The sequence below is a fragment of the Megalopta genalis genome, chromosome 10, assembly GCF_051020955.1.
Source record: "Megalopta genalis isolate 19385.01 chromosome 10, iyMegGena1_principal, whole genome shotgun sequence".
In the NCBI taxonomy this organism is placed as follows: domain Eukaryota; kingdom Metazoa; phylum Arthropoda; class Insecta; order Hymenoptera; family Halictidae; genus Megalopta; species Megalopta genalis.
The window spans coordinates 10,406,128-10,427,284 of NC_135022.1; the positions used below are offsets into that span (position 1 = coordinate 10,406,128).

At 35.6% G+C, this 21,157-nt stretch overlaps 1 protein-coding gene across 2 annotated transcripts in view; it reads left to right on the plus strand.

Moving 5' to 3' along the window:
- Dh44 (corticotropin-releasing diuretic hormone 44) overlaps positions 1-21,118 on the plus strand; it is a 64,845-nt gene extending 43,727 nt beyond the window's left edge. For both annotated transcript variants that reach the window (XM_033469897.2, XM_076524695.1), the window contains exons 2-4: positions 12,379-12,546; positions 18,312-18,701; positions 19,380-21,118. In XM_033469897.2, the coding sequence (XP_033325788.1) occupies positions 12,397-12,546; positions 18,312-18,701; positions 19,380-19,409 (570 nt within the window). In that variant the 5' untranslated portion in view covers positions 12,379-12,396 and the 3' untranslated portion in view covers positions 19,410-21,118. The remainder of the gene's footprint in view (positions 1-12,378; positions 12,547-18,311; positions 18,702-19,379) is intronic.
- Positions 21,119-21,157: the final 39 nt, after the last annotated feature.

The window sequence follows — 21,157 nt, forward strand, 5'->3', positions numbered from 1 at the left end:
CGAACGAAACGGACGAAGGGACTATAAACCCAGGTGAACTTTGTTCGCCGCGCACTGAATCAACTGTAATCAAAACTGAGAGAAATTTTACTGAAATTGTACGCTTACTAGAGAGACGCCGTATTCTCGGCAAACAATGGTACAATCAGTGCAATACGGAAGGAAAAAGTGACACGGAAGTCTGAAATTTGGTCGCAAAGAAGAGAACGAAATGGGCGGATTGAAACTCGAGGCGTGCCCTCGACGACCGATCAATCAACCTCGCGGAATTATTCATATCAACAATTACCATTTTGATGCGTTCGTCGGTTTTTATCGGGCCGACTTTATAGATTATTAATGCGCGATGATGCTTCAATCACAGCGGCGCGTCCTCTCTTCGTCGATCTAACGCCCGACGCGACGTGAACCGACTGCGAAATGGGATTTTCCTCGGGAACTAGATTGCGGTAAAAACAGCAGTACAAATTAACAGAGGCAAGGATACATCGTCGTGAAAGCAACCGACGCCGACATTTTAATTTCATCTTGCAAATTCTGCGCTCGATGTTTTTTCAAACGCCCTCGCACGAACGATCTATTGATTAAGGAATGTTTGATTAGCGCAAGTTTCTCGGATACCCTTTTCGCTCTTGTGATTTTAGCATCTGCTGGCGCCACATTTCTTGCTCTTTTTTTATAAAAGTGAGGATCATTTTGTTGGGTAATATTTTTACACTGTAGACGTTGCAAAATGAAATATCTGAGCTGTGTTTATCGATGAGAATGAAAGTTGAGAAGTTCTATAGCAATGAACGCAACATTTTTAATCAGGGGGAAGCCTGATCAATGTTTTATCCAGAGACAGATATAATTAACGTTACTTGTTTAAGTCGATGATCGAGTCGATTTCTAACATCTAATTGTTATTATAAAACGGGGAGTCGACTGGAGCAACATGCTGTAGGAATAATTACATAAAGGAAAATTATTAAGCATTTTCTATTGTAGTACACGCATGCAGAATTTCTTGGATGGACTTCCTGTAGGTAAAATGATGAAATAGTTGCAAAGCAAAGTATTGATTTGCGCGCGAAACATGATCCAATAAAAACTTCAATTATGTGTCTTTCATTCAAAGGATTGAAACATCTTGAATGAACGATATAGCATTCTTTTGCAGTTTGATATGCAGTCTTTATCATACAAACTTTGATGAATTTACATTTAGTTTTCTATCGTTCTCGAACATAATTGAACCAGTATCATCGTAATGTACCATTTTAATCATCCTTTTCGCAGTGGCATAGATTACGATCGCAGAGTTTGAGTTGTAAAAACATATTAATTCTCCTGGAAATTGTATACTTCTGAACTAAAAAGTTTCATTCTTCATGGGAAACTTAATTAACATTTCACAAAAACTATAAATATTTCATTGTATTACCTAAGAATTAAAATTGTATCGTTCGAAATTAATCAGATCATTCAAAGATCTGTTTCCAGGGAAACAAGCTTTAAGGTTTGAATTTATACAGACTGTTAGTTATATTTTATTTAGTAATTACCTTAGTAATTATAGATTCGAAAGTTATATCACAGAAATAATAGAAAATAGAAATATACAAATATGATATTTTGTTAAGTTTTTTCGTTCAGACATCGATAACAATATAAAAGTTACTTCGCATCTGTAATTGTGCACGCCGCTGTATCTTATCGGTACGGTGTTTACGAATGAATGTTTCTGGGATCACTAAACATCTCAATGCGCCGCTCTCGCAATACGAGAAATCTATACGAAGTATTTTGCAAAGAAATCGCAAGAATTTGCGCGATAATCGCGAGAAAGTAAATTAAGTTCGCCGCTCAGGAAGCGTCAAGTGTCGCGGACCCGATCGCGAATAAGACTCCGTAACGCTTTATTAAAGTCTGTATTTCACCGGCTGTTAGGTCTGCGAACGGGATACTCTTCGGTCTATTGATTGCGGCCGGAACTGCGAAAAGAGATTCCGCAGCGACGGCGAGATCCTCGGCGAAATGTCCCGGTAACGCGTGGCAAGGAAAAGTCAATGTTTGAAGGATCGTAGAACGTTTAATAAAGCGGGGAGAGAGAAGGACTCTCGCGAAGTTTGCTTTAAAGTTAAGCGAAACGTACGATTCAGGTCAGTCCCGGGGTTGTGTTACTTATCGTAGCGATCGGGCAAGCAATCAACGGTGAAGCAACTTCTGTGTGTACGTTCACCGCGAAATATTGTCGCAATATTGCGCGAGATATCGCACGGAGAACGTAAAAACATCGTGTAAGCACCTTTTTCAGAGGAGACAGCCATTTTCTTTTTTTTATCTGTGCTACGGTAAAACAGAAATAAAACGAGCGGGAACCGTTCTCTCTGGCCGCGATAACTTAAGTTCGAGGGGTGGAACTACCACTTGAAGTTGCGCTATTAAACACTTTGACCGTCGACAACTACCTCGAAAAATTCTGTAGAATCGGACAATTTATTCAGCGATGTGAAAATTAAGAAGAGTTGATTTGCACCAGTACTTCTGAAACGAAAGCCGGAAGGTTAATATGTACGAGTACTCGATAAAGTAAAAATGAAAAAGTTGATACGTATAATGCCCGACGCTCGTGCATTTTACAGATCCTGACCTTTGCTAAACTGGACACATAAACGTGGCACTCGAAGTATTAATGCGAACATCGTCGAAACCGTGAAAACATTGCCTGAACTTTCTTTTATTTTTATCGTACGTTTTATCGTACTATATTTTCTTTTATCGTACTTCGTGTATAATATTAAGTATAAAAATATATCTTTGCAACTGATCGACTGTGTTTTCATAGATTATCGCTTAATTAATATCGTGTGTAAGAGATAACTGAGTATTTTCACAAAATTTCTATTCGTATCTTTCAAATTTGTATCTTTATTCGTCTGGTTACACTTTTTGACGTTCGGTAGACCGAATTTTACTGCAGAATACAATTCAATATCAGAAACATATCCGAACAATCGGAGATAAGCAGTTACCACGATTAGAAATTTTTCGATTGCAATAATTTCTTAGAAGGGAAAGAAAATTCATGCTTATCGCGTGCTTGAATTGTGTAACTTGAATGCTTAAATATTGATGACAAGAGATTAGAATTCAATTAGAATCCAATTTTAAAAGTCAGAATAACACATCTATACTCAATAAGTTATTAATTTTCATGACGAATCGGACTCGTCAAAGTATAGCAAGGGGTTAAATATAAAAGAACGTCTGACACGATAGACCGAGAATTTGAATGCGATACAGAAGAAAACAATATGATTTGAACATTTAATTTCAAGATAAAATGTATCTAGACGTGTCACATACTGATATAAAAATAGAAAACCCATTGTAATTTGCAACGAACTCGTACCACGTGAAGCAGACACTTTAGACAGTTGTCCCGCGAATACTGTGCTGCGTGAATAAGAGTTACTTCAGCAGCTTTTTTTCTTTGACTATTACGCAAGCCCTGAGACGCCGCAGAATGCAAATTTCGAATGAAAATTTAATGAATGGAGAGTTATAACCCACTTTCGCGAACAGAGATCTCGTTAATATTTGCTGGAATTTAATTACGTTTACGAAAACGAATGCGACGCCCGGAGGAATTATACATTTAAAACAGAAAGTTGCGTAATGTCTGGAGGGTGAAATTTGCGCGGCAAGGTTTCTATGGCCGGGTCCTCTCCGTACAGAGTCATTCATCGTTCGCGGCAAGGGTTAAGCGTTGCGTCGCGAGTACTTTTTCTTCTTCGAACTTTGATGCGACGTTCTCGTTTCAAGTTTTGCACCTTAAACTCGTCTGCGGGGCTAAGACCTTAATTACGTGGTCGGTGACGGCACCGAGGGTGCCGGCGAAGGGTGCGGAATAGGAGAAAATATTCCGCGAGAGGCAACAGGCGTGAAATTATTCGCGGACGGTCACGACCGGGCGGGGAGAAAAGTAGGCGACACTCGCGTTGAGAAATTCTGTTTTTCTGGAAAGCTCCTATCGGTTGGTGATCGACTCTGTCAAAGGAACGTAAAGAGGTATTCTTCAGAGCTTTGCGGGCTCGTGCAAATGGATGTAACTAGTTTGCACCGGCCTGTAATGAACCTGCACCCTCTGTAATCTCGAGGGGGCGCCGGACCGATGTGTTCCCGTCCAAAGAACGAAAGAAACAGAGGTGCTCTTTGTGACTAGAGGCGGGATCTTCGCGCATTCGACCCGGAATAAAAGGTTCGTTAGAATTTAACACGGTTTACAGATTTCTCGATAAATTTAGTGAAATAGTCGAATCGTTATATTGCGAACATACATCGCTGATAAAAATATGTTCCATATGGAACGAGAGTTCTTTGCAAATGTGTATAAAGATTCGTTCGATTTTAAGTTTGTTGTCTCAGAATAAACTGACATTTGACTTTCTAAATAAAACGGATTTTTTTCATTTGAAAATTGCTGATAGAAATCGAATAAAAATCCAAAAAAGTTTATGTTTAATTTTTAAATAGAATTTTCGTGGAATTTGCTTGGTTATAATTATGTACGTTCTTCCAGTTTAGGTAATTTTTAAGTTTACAATGATTGACTTTTATTTCAATTATCAAGAATACGTCACCTTTTGTCTGCTTCGCTTGAGTTCACGCAAATCCAGGGAAAGTTTATATAGCTGCACATGGTTTGTTTAATTGCCAAACGTATCTTGGACAATTAATTTACTTAATCTGAACAGTAAATAGTATCGTATATAGACTGTTTTCGATTTAGCTATTTAGGTGCAAAACGCGTTTCAAATATCAGAGATTCGGATAATCGTCAATATAATATAATATAATATAATATAATATAATATAATATAATATAATATAATATAATATAATATAATATAATATAATATAATATAATATAATATAATATAATATAATATAATATAATATAATATAATATAATATAATATAATATAATATAATATAATATAATATAATATAATATAATACATAGTAATAATAATATATAATATAATATAATATAATTTAATATAATACATAATAATATAATAAAACTATTATATTCGTTTAAAGTTAAAAATGAACGTGAAGCGGTGTCGGTTGTGTGACAAAATGGCCTGATAAGTAACAAAATATGGGACGACCGAGATCGACCATTTACTGGAGTGCGCGCTACTAAGCATACAGTATAACTGAACTATAACGTTAAACCAACATTTCTTCCAAAAAGGAAACGCATGACGCCAGCCAATTTTCACGAGCGAAAACGCGCGATCTAAAGCGCGTGTCAGACTTTGTAGACATTCTTCAAAACTTTGTTTGTATTCAACCATTTTCGTCTCGCTCAGTTATTTTATTACTACACAACGAAAAATTATTCCAAGCACCCCTTACGATGATAATTTTGCGAACGAAAATAGGAAATTTAGTTTTAATTGATCATAAATATTTTGATTACCGTCGAGGACTTATCTCCTTCGAAGGACAGCTTATTGTTTAGAACCAAGTGCGTTATCGATAAATCGATATGCGCCGATTAATCCTTTCCGCCCTTCGACAACGTACTTCCGGTGGTTTAAGGTACATTCCATGGGTGGTGACCACCATAATAATGGGTTTGCTGTTACAGAAACGTGTGCTATACACCGAAACCTAGTAAAGTTTCAATGTGTGCACACAAAAGGGTAAGATTTTGTTTATTCGCATAAGTTTCCTCCACCGATTTCGGTATTCTTTTGTTTCTTATATTCAATCTTGATTCCTCTTGATTCTCGCATTCCCCTATTTTCTATTACGGGACTAACATTTTCTTGGCAACACTTCTTAGCAATTTTGAATTTATATGTAAAGCAATGTGTGTGTGGTGATCATAAAAATGAGATTATTTCTACTCTATATTGTAAACATATTTTGCAAATAATATTTACAAATATAAATAATATTTACAAATAACATCTAGTCACATACGATTACTAGACCGAGGATTTTATGCATTCATGACAAAAATGTACAGATCGAATAGAAAACATTCGATGAATTCAAGGATATTCTTAGATTGTTTGTCAATCGATCAGAATTATTAAAACAGGAAAGACATTTTTTCATCTGAATTATATCATTTTAAATTAACTTCGGCATTTTTATTTCGCGTAAAGATCCGCAGTCTGATGATATCGTCGCTCTTTAAGTAATTTTTGGTAAATGTAGAATTGAATAGAATTTTTACTCAATTTGTCCATAGAATTTACTCGTATAAATACAAACCTGGCAGCAATACTGTAAAATCCAGCCGTAACATAAATAATGATTTTGGCGTCAATTAGCGTAATTCCGTTCTAGGGAATTTGTGTGTCTTGAAGGAACTTGTAGAAAATGTCTAGGTGATGAATATCGAAAGATGTTTTAAAATTAAGTTAATCATCCAAAGGTGGTTCGCATCATTTTGCAATCGGCAAAGTGGAAGAGGTGTGGATAAATGGCTATCCCAATTATCTTTTATCTTCAAGAACAACTAGTATCGCGATTGTTGTTATTTTTAGAGAGCAGAAATGTGACGTTTAACATGCATCAATCTAATACTAGGAAAATGAAAGCAATAATATGATTCGGTGGGTCGCAGTGGGCGTTCAATTAAAATGCAAAGCGGAAGTACTTGCAGAACCGTCGGATGATCCCCGGAAAAATTTAGATGCTCGATAATCTGTCGAACTTAGGTCTCTAATGCCGAGAAATATCGCAGATTCGCCGCGCCCGCGGTTTCGGCCGGCGTGAAAAATTTCCGGACGCGCGCGTACCGATGCAATTTGCATGCAAAGCGAATATTTCATAGCTACTGTATATTTTTTCCGTTGCAGTCTTACACTGCGAACGGCAACAAATGGAAATTCGCCGCTAGTTTCCGTTGTCCTCGTTAATAAATACGCGCCTGCGATATAGAAACGTAAATTGTAGTGTGCGAATGAATTTTGTCCCCCGCTGGTCAGTAGACGCAACATTCGATCACTTTGTGCAAATGCCGGCAGTTCTCTAATGGCTCCTTTTGCAGTCGAACGTCAACCTTCGATTAAGTTGAAGAAACGCTGAGAACAGGTAACAATTTTATTTTCAGAACTTGACGAATTGTGCGTCAACTTCTTCTGAAATTGTTATCTAAAAGAAAGCTTCCGGCGAATAAAATGCTAAAATTCTGAGAAAATGAATTATTCTACAAAATAATCGATCTCGCTACTGATCTTCGGATATTTATGCCAATATTGGTGTTTATAAGAGTTAGAAAATTTGAAGAGTGAAAACTGTTCACTTCAGCGAGATCGACTTTCGTTAAACGTCTCGCCATTTCTGCGAAAAATGCTACGGTTGAGAAGCAAAGTTGCTAAAGTTGAGAAGCAAAGAACACAAGATTCTTCGACAATACTTCTCACGGTTGGTAATTATAAATTGCACGAAGTTATTCCGTATGGACTGTTGAGACACGAAATTGCAGTCTTATTAACATTTTCCAATGTTTCGTTGCTTTCGCGATATTGTCCGTGACTGACACGCAATTTACGCTTGAGAAATTCTCACCGTGGATAAATCGAAGCTCACTAATGGTCCAATTAATATTCCGGTAACCTAAATACTCTGTACTTTCCCATTTATCTAGTAATCCTATTCTCGACTCGATCTAGCATTTTATGAAGCAAGACTTCCGCCGTGTTAATTTTCATGTTCTTGAATATTATAAATTGTCAGGCTCGCATCTGCATGCCTCGACACTGAATCTCGTTCGCTGATTGAAAACTATCGATCAGAATCCCTTCGGCTTCGCACCTACGAGTCGGTGTATCGACGCCTATCGATTCCTAATTAATACGAACGTTAGTCGAATCTTCACTTGCAACCGACGGCGGTTTTATCTCGCGGGAATAACGGTCGTAAAACGCGAAACGGTATTAGCGTTATCTAACACGAATTTGCATTTAAGGGATTACAGGATTCGTTGGAAGTACAAATTCTCACGGTTCTACGTATTTCTATGCTTCGATATCTATACCTTTCTTATTCGTCGTATCCACTAACGAGGCACAATAAATGCTTCACGCGAAAAGAAAAGAATGTAAACTCTCGGAAAGGATTACGGTATGATCGTTAATCGAACACTTAAGCGCCGTTTAAAGGTCGATTTAGCGGAAAAATTGGAACTTCTAATTATCGAGTTTATCAACGCGTGATCGATCATCCTCTCGGTATCATGGTAACATGATTTAAGTCTAATATCTTTGTAATATACAGAATCCCTTTTTATTAAGATGGTATTCGAGTGCGAAACCTGTGTTTTTTTAGTGTTTCTTCGGAACTTTTTCCACTGAAAAACTGTAGCGCACTGCGCAGCAAACAGTTCAGAGTATATTTATACATACTTCAGCAGCGTTTCTAATGTTTTTTATCAAGAAAATATCAAGACTTTACAACGCTTCATATTCTCGTTTGCATTCCTTTCTAAGAAGGTCCGTTTATCTTAAATAAAAGAACCACGAAGACTCTTGATCTGAAAAGTCGATCATTAAAAAGGTAAACGGCCTCATGTATTGTCTTAAAGACAATATTTCGAAGAAAGATTTTCAAATAATAATTGGTCCAAGCAGATTTTCAAATATCATGGACTCCGTTTTAAAAAGACACAGTACTGAGAGGAACGTGTTTCAAGTTTTAACTTCGTTGATTTTAGAAATTCACGCAAAAAGTTTTGCACAAATGTGTGTATTGCATTTCTTTTTTTATTCTTGAAGAGAATTAACCAACTTTGTAAATTTAACAATTTAAATAACGGTATGTTTATACTGTATACGGTGATATTTCTCTCATGTTAATCTATCGGTATGTTGACCGAGCAACATTTTAAATCACTTTCTATAAATATCTTCTTTGTAAGGTCTCCGAAACTCACATTTTGGGACTTGTTCTGTATTTACAGAGCATTAATCGAGCCGTTTATTTTGAAAGTGGCCTAAGTCCATTTATTTGAAAATCCAGATATTTAAGGTTTTTACGTTGTAATAAATTTAAAAATATTGCTAATTGATCACATGGTGGCATAATGTTTTTGTGTTCCTAAGGGTCACTGCGTTCTTTCAGCTTTGCTGGCATGAAATTATATGTATAACGTAGAAATGTGAATATTAAAATAGCTGGCTCGGTGTGTTCTTGAAAAATGAACTTAGGCCACTTTCAAAATAAACGGCTCAATTATGGGACACAATTCTTCTCTTTGCTAGACAATCCTAGTTCAAAAGTGAAATTCTCAAATAGGCACGCAACGTAAACCTATCCACGGCTTCGTTGCGCTGGAATCATCTGCTGTGCTGTAGCTCAATGTTATTCTTGGAACAGTAAGAGTATCGACATTATCAATAGAGTTATGATCCTTTAACAGTACAATGAAAACGATAGTGTTGTTGGCTTCAGTCAGAAGACAATAACAAAGCGCGATTCAATGACAGGGCTAATGCACAGGCTAGAGTGAAATGGTAAGCTCGCGGCGAAGTCCACTCCAACGTCATCGTTTTCATGCACGCGAGTGATTCCTGAATGAAATGAAATTAACGGAGATTAGAACGTTCCAAGTACCTCTAGGTTAATTTAAATTCAACCGAATTGAATTCAGTAAATGCATAAAGTTTCGTTAAGGGGGATTTTAGGGTAAATTTTGCAGTCACATTTGCAAGGTTTATTTATGCATGTTTCTCAGTAACCTTTTAAAATTCTTTGAGTTAAAAGAAAGTTAAAAGTGATGGTCGAATTTGAAAAAGATCGCGACCACGATTGCAACCACTTATGTTTATCTGAAATGAAAAACGTGTAGGACTCGTTAATTAATATGACTTTGACTATAGCAGGTACTGAACAAAGAAAAAAATCGACGATTAAAAAAATGACGTCATTTTGAAATTAGATCACCGATTTTTCCTATCGATTTTTCAATATTGGGAGTCTAAAAACAATTATTATAGTTAAATAGATTTGAAGATATCATGATCACCGTTCCGAAAAACATACTTTCGAGAAGAACACATTTCAAGTTTTGTGTATGAATATTGATCATTCGTATTATGATGGATTAACCACTTTCTCCATTTTAAAAACTCAGTTTTCTAAGAATTCTACAAATCACAGATTCGTATACGTATTTTTGAACCTATATTCTTCAATAAAATGTAAAAGAAAATCAATTTTTTTCAAGATTCTCACTAGAATATATAAATTAATATTATATAATATATTATATTATATATTAATATATATTATATATTATTATACATATATAGATATTATTATTATTATATATTAGTATTATATTATTATATATATTATTATTATTATTATTATATATTAGTATCATATTATTATATTAATATATATTATTAATATTATATAATATTATATGAATTAACAGTCTCATGCCAATAATACAAAATTCTGTACAATTTTCGTTGCAGATTATTTTATCGGTATAGCAAACTGTTTGATATCACCAACAAAATTTTTCACATGATTCAACGCGAAACTTCTCCAGTGACGACACGACTTTTGGTCCAAAATTGATCTATGCTCCGCGGCAACATGATATTGAACACCGTGGTAAAACGTTAGAGTTCGGTCTGACCAACAGGTTGGCGCAGCGCGGCGAGATGAACTGACGTAATTGGAACGAGAACCCTAATTTGCTGAATGCAAATTAAGCTCTCGGTGGTAATGAACTCGACAGCGATGACGTCGTTGACGGCATCAACAATGATCGTTGACGTCTATATCAGCGCGTTGAACCAGATTCATTCACTATCGAACTTGACCCCGTTTCGCTAGCACGTGCTCGACGTTCTTCTTCGCCTAAATATAGCCGTATCAATCGAAACGGAGCAATTGACCTGGTCGCCTAATCTGTCTGCCATCATTCGCAGGCTCGTCGCGAGCCAAAATTATTTCTTATCGTTCGAAGTAAGATAGTAATGCTTAAATTATGCATGAAAATATTAATACAAGATAACAGTGGAGATAATCACTTTCTGGACTAAAAAATTGATTATATATAGAACCCTCTTGTTATATGTATAACAAATGATACTAAATATTATAATATATAATTAATATTTAATTAAATATATAATATAATATATTATATTATTATATATAATATATTATATATATAAATACTGTTATTTATGTATCATCCTCGTTAAAGAAAATATAAATGTTACAAGTTATTTTTGTACCATACAAAATGAAATGTATTAATACCTGTACACAAAATTCGGTATAAATTTCTCTTAAAATAACCTTTACCATTTCGAATGTATTAAAAAAAGGAAAATTGATCCCTTTAGAATTTATAAACGAGCCGCTTTCAAGATCATTGAAATTAGCGTTGAGCACCCTATTTCGAATAATATTCTATCCCTATTCGAATAATTACCAATTTATATATTTTCTATCAATACGGGAAAGTAAATTTATATAATAATATTATAAATAATATATTATGCTATAATATATTATAATATATTATAAATTATATTATACTATAAATAATATTATTATATATAAATTTGTGGTTGTAAGAATGCTTTTACTACAATCAAATTATGGTGATTGCGCACAACGTGACTCTATTTGTCAGAAGTTGATCGAATCAGGTTCTCCAAGATAAAAAAAAGAACTATGAAGACGCTGAAAGCGAAAGGGAGAATAATGCTACAAAAGTATCGTATAACTGGAAGAGGTTAATGGCACTTCCATCAAAGGGGAGTACTGAAAGAACAGCCACCCCCTTGGAGCGGATGTTAACAGTGCAAACAAACATGGTTCGAGATGGCGTCCCGAACTACAGTCTAGCTACATACTGCAAAATCAGTAAAATCAGCGTGAAACAGAAAGGAAAGTTCTCTGTTACTTATTTCCCAGATAATCGTTGAAGAATTTTCCAAGCGAGAAGAATGTTTCTTCGAAGGTGTTACAAAAGATCATCGACACGCTTATGTGCAATCACACTTGCGTACCTTAAAAGTTCAGACGATATCCAGTTTAAACAATTCTTTATCTCATCTTGCATTTCCTATTTTTAAGGAGGAATTTAAAAGGCTAATTAATCGTGTTTCTGCTACAGTGATCTTGATCATTGTATCAATTCTTGCGTTCAATCGCCAAAGAACACACTGTATTTACAATGAAATAGAAATTTAGTTACACCTTTAAATTTATATTTAAAAGCTACATAGCATTTATAACATAAATTATATTCTTTCATATTTCAGGGACAATAATTTAAAATTAATACCGTATGCAATTACGTAAAATATGACGTATGTGTATTCTTTGTTTCAGATAACTTTACTCAAGAAAATGGTTTTCATCAAGATTCTGATGTCCTTCTTTCTAATTACTATAACGAGAAGTCAACCACTGTCGTACAACACTTACGACGAAAGAGAATTGTCCCGGGAACGAGCGCCATTTTTGCTCCTAATCAATCATCGGATTCCGGACTTGGAGGTACGTCAAGGCAACAAGCAAAATTCAAATTCTTCATTCTTCATTCTCTTACCGTTCCTTCATTTCCCACAGATAATCCAATTGTTAAAAACCGACTCTATCAACGGCAAGAATAAAGACATACCTCGAAGATACAAATACAATTCTGATAACAGGTTTCATTCCCTCCCATTGTTTCGCATACTACTGAAATGTGCGAAAATGCTGCATGTCATAATCTCGAATATTGAAATTTATGCACTCCATCGTAAATGATGAAGACCAATTCGATAGACCGGAAAAAAATAATACAATATAAAGGGTTACGAAAATACGCGGAAGTTTAAACATCAGAACTTTAAGCAACAGTGTCTCGAAAGTGCGAACATGTGTAACATGCCGCGTGTTCTTCCTTGCAACCGCAGATGTAACAGTCGCACGTTCTGAATCGGTAACGAACGACTGACTAAAATCCTCGCGTGTGGCCTCTAAGAATAATGCATACGCGACGAATAATACTGTTACATCGTGTCCTCGCGTAGGTCGGAACACCGTGTGTCCATTACCTAACTATTGACTTGTCGTGAAACGACACCGCAGATACTACTTCGTGGATGGAATTGAATTCAGAATGCGAATCGAGAACGAGAGTCGATGTATCTCGCCGAGGTGATATAAACGATCAAATGCTCCCGCGTAATCTGCCTTCCGGTTTATTTACCGGTCGCGTATACAGACGTTACACCATCGTACAATACGATACGTATTTACACATACCGGCCGGTGCCGATTATTAATTTGGAAAAATATTTTCACTTATCCCTTTAACGATCATGCTCGTGTATGCGACGGTCACACTAAATTAACACGTTCCGTGCCGAGCTTTTTTTACTCGAATCTTCACACTTTGATATTTTACTAAAACTTGATGTATTACGTGCAATTATTAATTCTCATACACATAACAACGTAACAAAAACTTATCAACGCCCATTCTTGCGGTGGAAATTGATTCTTCGGTTCTAAATTTCTTGTAAACAATTTGTTCAGTTCACTAAGTAAACATGCAAGCGTGTACCATCGATGGTACACGTGGCACGGAACGTGTTAATTTGGAAAAATATTTTCACTTATCCCTTTAACGATCATGCTCGTGTATGCGACGGTCACACTAAATTAACAAAGAATATACAGGGTGTCCCAGGTTTTAATGTTCGAACTTTGTTAGCGTATTCTATGGCACAAAGTAAGAAAAAAATGTTACGTGAACACAGGTCATATAGAGCTTTATTAAGAAGTTATAAGAAAAATTCAGAATAGGAATAGTAATCAACTTGCTGTTAGTGCGAGCATTCGCTTGAATAGATCAGCAGATGCCGTGTGTTTATGTAAGCTGTGTTTATTAATACATTTCGAAATGTATTAATAATCGTTGTTGACAATACATGATTGACATCGATCGAAGATTTTTTTTTATTTTTTATTTCTTCTTTAGTCGATTACTATTCCTATTCTGAATTTTTGTTATAACTTCTTAATAAAGCTCTATATGACCTGTGTTCACGTAACATTTTTTTCTTACTGTGTGCCATAGAATGTACTGACAAAGTTTGAACATTAAAACCTGTAGGACACCCTGTATAATTCTAAACCGCATAAACTTCATTCGATTCGACATTATGTTTCATTTTCTAAGCGTTCGCAAGAGCTTCTACCACAAGGGACGTTAATTTTCTTTCGATAATCATGTGAAAGTTAGTTTAAAAATTGATTTGCAATTATGGAATTACACATACACAAACACAAAAATACACAGATGAAAATATTTATGCTTTAAAGAATGAAATACATCGATGTGGCACGATGAATATTAACATAAACGTTTGACAATTACATGGTTGCTCCAGTAAGAAACGGTAAGACAATATGGCAATCTTGGTGGTCGTAAACATTATTTGTTTTACAAACTTAGATTTCTTAGCTTAAAAAGTTACCAATTTTGCAGAATATAAGCTTGCAATGCAAGTTACTTGGTCGTTGAGCAGCCATCAAAAGCGCAATTTTGACGAAACTGTTCAATCTCGAATGTTTGTATAAATAATTCTACGCTGAATTATTTAAGGAAATGTCTTTTTAATTCGCGATCAATCTGTGCAAATATTGTACATCGTGAATTGCATTACTTTGGTGTTTAAATTCTGTTCTCTTTGAGCACAGGTCCAGACTCGTGTTATGTTACTTAGTTTTACACTCACGTCCATCTTTACCGTTCACTCTGCTGAATCCTATTCTGGAAACAGTTCGTTAACTTCATGCTGTTACATACGATTATTACCTCTTCGCGCCAACCTCAGAATCTGCTTCGACTTGTTTAAAAGCGCAAATGACTTTTGTCGAGAGACCATAGAAGCTTTAGATCCTGTTTATTACTGTCAATCTATGGAAATTGTGTAAAGTTCTATATACACGTACAGCCTCGAAAACCAATTTGAACCTTTGAATTACAGGTTGATTTCCTCTTTTCACTATCGCTATCTACGTCTTGCATTCAAAATGCGTTATTATTCTCATGAATAAATGAATAAAAATCTAAAACAAATGATCACTTCGAGTTCAGGCTTTTCTTTCAGTTTCTTCTAAAAGCATTAACAGACGATTCGATAAATGTCAACATAAAAATTCAATAAAAATCATTTCCGAATGCTATAATAATAGATGTAAATGCAAAAAATATAACAATTACTCGTTTTACCGTATGGTACCTCGCGAATATGAGTCAGAAATTGTCCGAGATATGGCCATAGTTTTGACATAACGAAGAGATCTTTCGCATCCAGAGAAATGAATATGAAACGGTGCCGGTGAACAATACCCCCAAATGAGAAATGATAATAGGTGCCTGGTCTAACATAGATTTCTGACAAGCTAATCACGATGGACCAATGTCTGTGCTCGGTAAGGAAATAATATATGAAAATTGACTGCGGCAAACGGACGATTTAAGGCGCGCATATAAATGCCGCGTTATCGTCCCACGAGGTGCCATTCTTCCGGTTCTCTCCTTCGCGCGTTAATTAAAACGAGCTCAAGTGCAGCCGCCATTACCTACTAGATAGGAACCTACTTCCAGGAGAAGCTTCGTTATCATTTATACGTGATAAGATTTTTGCTTCCAGCGACTTCAACAAGAAAAAAGGCACGTGCAATCGTTAAAAAATTTGTCCACCTGCGTCACCTAATGTCATAAAGATTTTCAACGTTGTTGCAAAGGACTAAGAATAATTTATAATTTCATTAATCAATGTTCAGTAAGAATTTAGAGACTAATAATAAGTAATATCGAATACATGTACGTACAACAATCCTGTATTTGCTAAATAAACCATCTCTGGTTTGAAGCATTAATAAATAAATAAATAAACTTGATCTCGAGGTGTCAAACTGTTGGTTCATCTCTTCAGTCAGTTAATAAAAAATCGTTTAAAACATATTTACATAATTTCCATACTTTTGGTTAATTTTATTCGTCCAAATATTTTGTGTAAAAATTGTTAGATCTTCTCTGTTCTCGTCATTAAATAGACATTTGAACACAATTTAATTTTTTCGATAAATGTAAACGCTATTTTTGTTTTCTGTTATAACGTATATAAAATTTCCCCACTTAGTAACCGAAAGCAACAAAGATGTATTGCAAAATAAAATGAAGTCAGCTTCTTTCAATGAGGAAATTAATCTTGTCACACTCATTGTTTTAATTGCCAATAAATAAACAGCACGAAGAAAGGGTTGCGCATTGATTCATATACTGAATAAATTGAACGACTGTAAAAAACAAGAAAAGAATTCCGAAGTCGAGATAAAAAGGAACAACTACTTCTAATGGCGTACTGACTTTTCCGCAGTCTCTATTTCAATTGTCTCTAAATAATTAATATATTTACACACACACGTGCGCAATCAATTTCAAATAATTACATTTCATTGTTCCAAACACAAACGATCACAACTGGAGGTTTCTAGCTGAACGAACGCATTCACCGAGCCCCCGAAATATTTAAATTTGTCTCCCCACCGATCGCAAGCGTGGATTAAGGGCGAGGGACGCGTGTGAACATTAAAGGCACGGCTGAACGCAAAGAATTCCGACCTCGGGTGCGTGGACCTTTTTCGAAATGAGAGCCGCCGAGCTTTTTGTTCATATTCTTGAGCTTGTGTGCTGCGGAAGTGGCAATAAAATGAGGGAAATATCGTGCAAGGATGGTAGCGCGTTGCACATATGAGGATCGTTACATCCAGTTCCTTTTATTTTTCTGCTCCGTTCGCCGCGAAGGTGCATTTGCTCCATAGTAACGGTAATCTATAAGTCGTTGCACACACTGCCTCCCATTTTCCTTTTCTTTTATTAACGACATAATCATCGCGCGCGCGCGCCGCGCTGCTAATAATTGACGCGTTAATTTTTCGTTTGCCAGCTCGTCCGAGCGAATTAACACGGTCCGCTTAATCGTTTTAGTTTCCGCGAGAGGGAAAAAAGCCGCGTTGTGCACGGAGAATCTCTCGCGCTGTACATTATCAATATTCACGCGATCCCTTTTGGAAATTATTCCCCTAATCGTTTTCGTCGCGAGCCTCATTTTTCATAGTCCGCAACATTATTTCTCTCCGTTATTGCCGGACACGTGGAGAATAGGTTCGGAGAATAATATCGTCCGCGTATACGAAACAGAAATTATACCTCTCGTTTCGCGAATAAGCCCTAAATATTGAGGACGGAAATTAAGATGAACGTGTACCGGAACGACCTTTGTTTTTACATCGCCGGTTTCTCACTCCGGGCGTCGAAAAAATTAACTGCCACATAAAAAGGGGTAAGAATGCTTTCGCTTTCGGACCGATCCATTACCCGAATGAACGAGTTCCAACGAACGACACTCTTGGACGCGGCTGAATAAATAAATTGAAATTTAATCTCGAGAAATAACGATCGGAATAAAGATGTAACGGCACGATTGTTTCGTTGTTATGTCCCCCTGAACGTCGTAGACGAAACGACCTTTTCCGTGCCCTTGCAAGCCCTCTCGATCCAATCATCGTTTTTTGCGTTTTATAATGTTTCTACTCTAAAGATAGTTTTATATTTGCAACAAGCATGAGATAATGTACATGCTTCCTCTCTCTCTCTCTCTCAACAATATGTCGTTATTTTTCAAAGGCCGCCGCAGTATTAGCGAGCGTTACCAGTATATTAGCAAGCAATATTAAAATTACTAATTTATGGATATAAAAGAAGGTTTATCCACCAGTTGCGATGATACGACAAATATTTTATATGCAATTTGTCGTTGTCAACAGCTTTGAGCATCATAATGTCACTAACAATGGCTGTCTACACTCTTGTTAAAGGTATATTTGCAATTTAAAAACATGAACACTTCACTAAAAAAAATGATAAATTTACAGTGCCGTTACGTTTTTATTTAAAAACCTGTACTAGGTCCAATAAGAAGATCACGTTTGATATCAAAGAAGTAATAACTTTATTATACACTGTAATATGAAAATGAGTGATCTTTAGAACTCTGAAGAAATGATCTTAGCATAATTTTTGGAGATATTTTGTATAGTCTCTCTCTCTCTCTCTCTTTCTCTCTCTCTCTCTCTCTCTCTCTCTCTCTCTCTCTCTTTCATCACATCTGAGGAAATACCTCTAGGTCATTCACCTAGTATAGATTCATAAGATAAGCCTGGTCATTTGAAAATAATCGAATGCCTGCAATTTATAGAACGAGATGTTCGACTCGAGTAACGATCCTGGATCAACGCTGGTCAGGACAAAGAGAATTGGATCCTTGTCAATTGTGAACAATTTGGACGTGCTGCGGCAGAGAGTGCTTTTAGAGCTGGCTCGGCGCAAGGCGATGCAAGATCAACAGCAAGTCAACGCCAACCGTCGTCTGTTGGACGTGATCGGCAAGAGATCATTGCCCCTGTTCACCGAAGGCATGAACAAGCCCATTTCGAGAACGAGGAACGGGATCGAGTTCACGATTGATCAGGAAGAAAAAAACCAAGATCGAAGTACCGCGCCGGAAAAACTTCCGGGAAGACTGGATGACTGGCTTCAGGTGAACGACGGCACTTTTCGAGAAAGACACGACGATCAGACACGAAGGGTAATTATGCAAAACAATGCAACCGTCTTCTGAAGATCTCTTTTCTTAACGCTTTCATCTGCAGCATCACTGTTAGCTCACTAATTGATCCCTTCTAAAAAGAAGCTAAATGATTTTCTTGTAAATACGAAGTCCCACAAATTTAGGACCATGTTGCTAAGATGATCTGTTGGTTTATAAATGGAACTAATTAACCCATTAATTGTTGTCAAAATTCGCCAAGTCATCAGATCAATAAAATGTTAACTTCTACCAATGTGATAAAAAAGAAGAAGCTAAAAGAAGCTAAATGATTTTCTTCTAAATACGAAGTCCCACAAATTTAGGACCATGTTGCTAAGATGATTTGTTGGTTTATAAATGGAACTAATTAACCGATTAATTGTTGTTAAAATTTGCCAAGTCATCAGATCAATAAAATGTTAACTTCTACCAATGTGATAAAAAAGAAGAAGCTAAATGATTTTCTTCTAAATACGAAGTCCCACAGTTCTACCAATGTGATAAAGATAGTAGGTAGCAGATTCTGCATGAAAAGACACAAGTCGACAGCGCAGAATACAATTAATAATTTTTAGAAAGATCTATTTATGTCTATAGAGCTAGATATAAGAGTAGATTGAATTGTATAGTATAATAGTATGTGGACACTGAATGAACCTGTATCGTTGTTTTCAGGTGCAGTCGAACGAATTGCGTTTACTGTAATCAACCCGAAGAAAACTATGGATTCACAATCAACACTCGCTATTACGGTTTTTTAACTAACAACACGATTAACATATAGTTTGTGTATTTATTCGTCACATTCCTCATGTTTTACCATAGACCCATATACTTTGTGGCATGCAAGAATCATGATTTAAATACAGTTTCATCCCCTGCTCCAGCTATCCTGCAAATTACTCGCGTACCGAGCACGAGGCGACCTGTGCCAATAGTTCTCAATAGCTCAGGATATTTAAGAAAACTGTAAAAATATTCCAGTATTTCTCTTCCTCAGTTCGCCACTTAGCTAGATTAATTTTACGACGCCCGGAAAAGGAAAATAATAGAAACGACGCACACGAATCTCTTTAGCCACGTATGAGAAAGCTCGTGACAAGAGTTTACGATCCGACGTTCAAGCCTGTACTTCATTAATTTTCTATGTTTTCCTTTTCGATTACGTGGAATCCTGTAACAGAACAGTATTATGTGTTGTGATCTTTTCCAAGTCTGTCTAATCAATGAAAACAACCCTCACATAAAAGGCATCCGACGTACAACTTTTTCATGTAACTTATTGTAGATGTTACTTCATGTTAATGTTAAGTTTTGAGAGCATAACGACGGCGATACTACGATGTATTTTATTGTAATTATTTAACGGTGACAGACATTCCAAAAATCAATTGCCAAGGCATGAAATAGTAATAGGGAAATGTACCTACTTGCTGTACAATAACTGTTTTTTAGATACTTATATGTTTACTTGTTTATTTGTAAGAAGGTTTAAATGTTGTATGTAAAAGGATGAATTGTACACCTAATGCAATGTGATTGTTACTTTAGCATTGATATTTGATTTTCACTTTTACTTTCGAAGAGATTTCTTTCACTCGTACGAACCATATGTGTATTTAAAAATAAATGTTTCAAACAAATATATTTACCTAAGCATCTTGTGTATGTAAAAGGTTTCTTGCTTGAATATTATTTTCAATTTATGTTAATGCTATTACGAATACAATCCTTCACATGTACAGTATCCTTAAAAAGACTGTATTTCAGTCAGGTAATGCACCAAAGAAATACTGTATTATGTGCAAATCAATGATTCCTTTTCTACGTGTTACAAATGAGTATGTATACTATGTTTAAAAAACGCTTGCCCCTACAAATTACACGTATACACATATTATATCCGCGTAATTCATCGAAGCGTAAATTGTTTTCAAATTGTACGAATTTTAGTCTTAAGTATTTTTATGCAGTGTTAAAAATATGGAAAAAAAATAAATATCATCAAGTAAATATAATTTGTAATAGACTTTTAATAGAACACTGTTTTCTCTTCATTCAATATTTTCGTTTATCTGTCGATTTACAAACTGAGTACTCATTGACAAATGATTCTACGTCAACGATTGTGTTAGAAATATAAAGATCTAATAAATGAAACACAGTTAACGCTTCCGATGTTTACGGTGATGTTAGAAAATAGATATAACTATGTATTATCATTATTTACACGTTATATGACATAACTTGTTAAAAACTGTATATGCATCCTAAAAGTACTATGCATAAAGTAGATATAAGTTATTTATTTAAAGAAATTATACAATATTGTTATTTATTTTCGATTTTTTTTTATTCTGATGATATAAATTGCACAAAAAGTAGACAAAATGAAATAAACTTCATTTAAGATAGATGTGTTAAGCATTCTTTCACCTCTCTCACTAACGAAG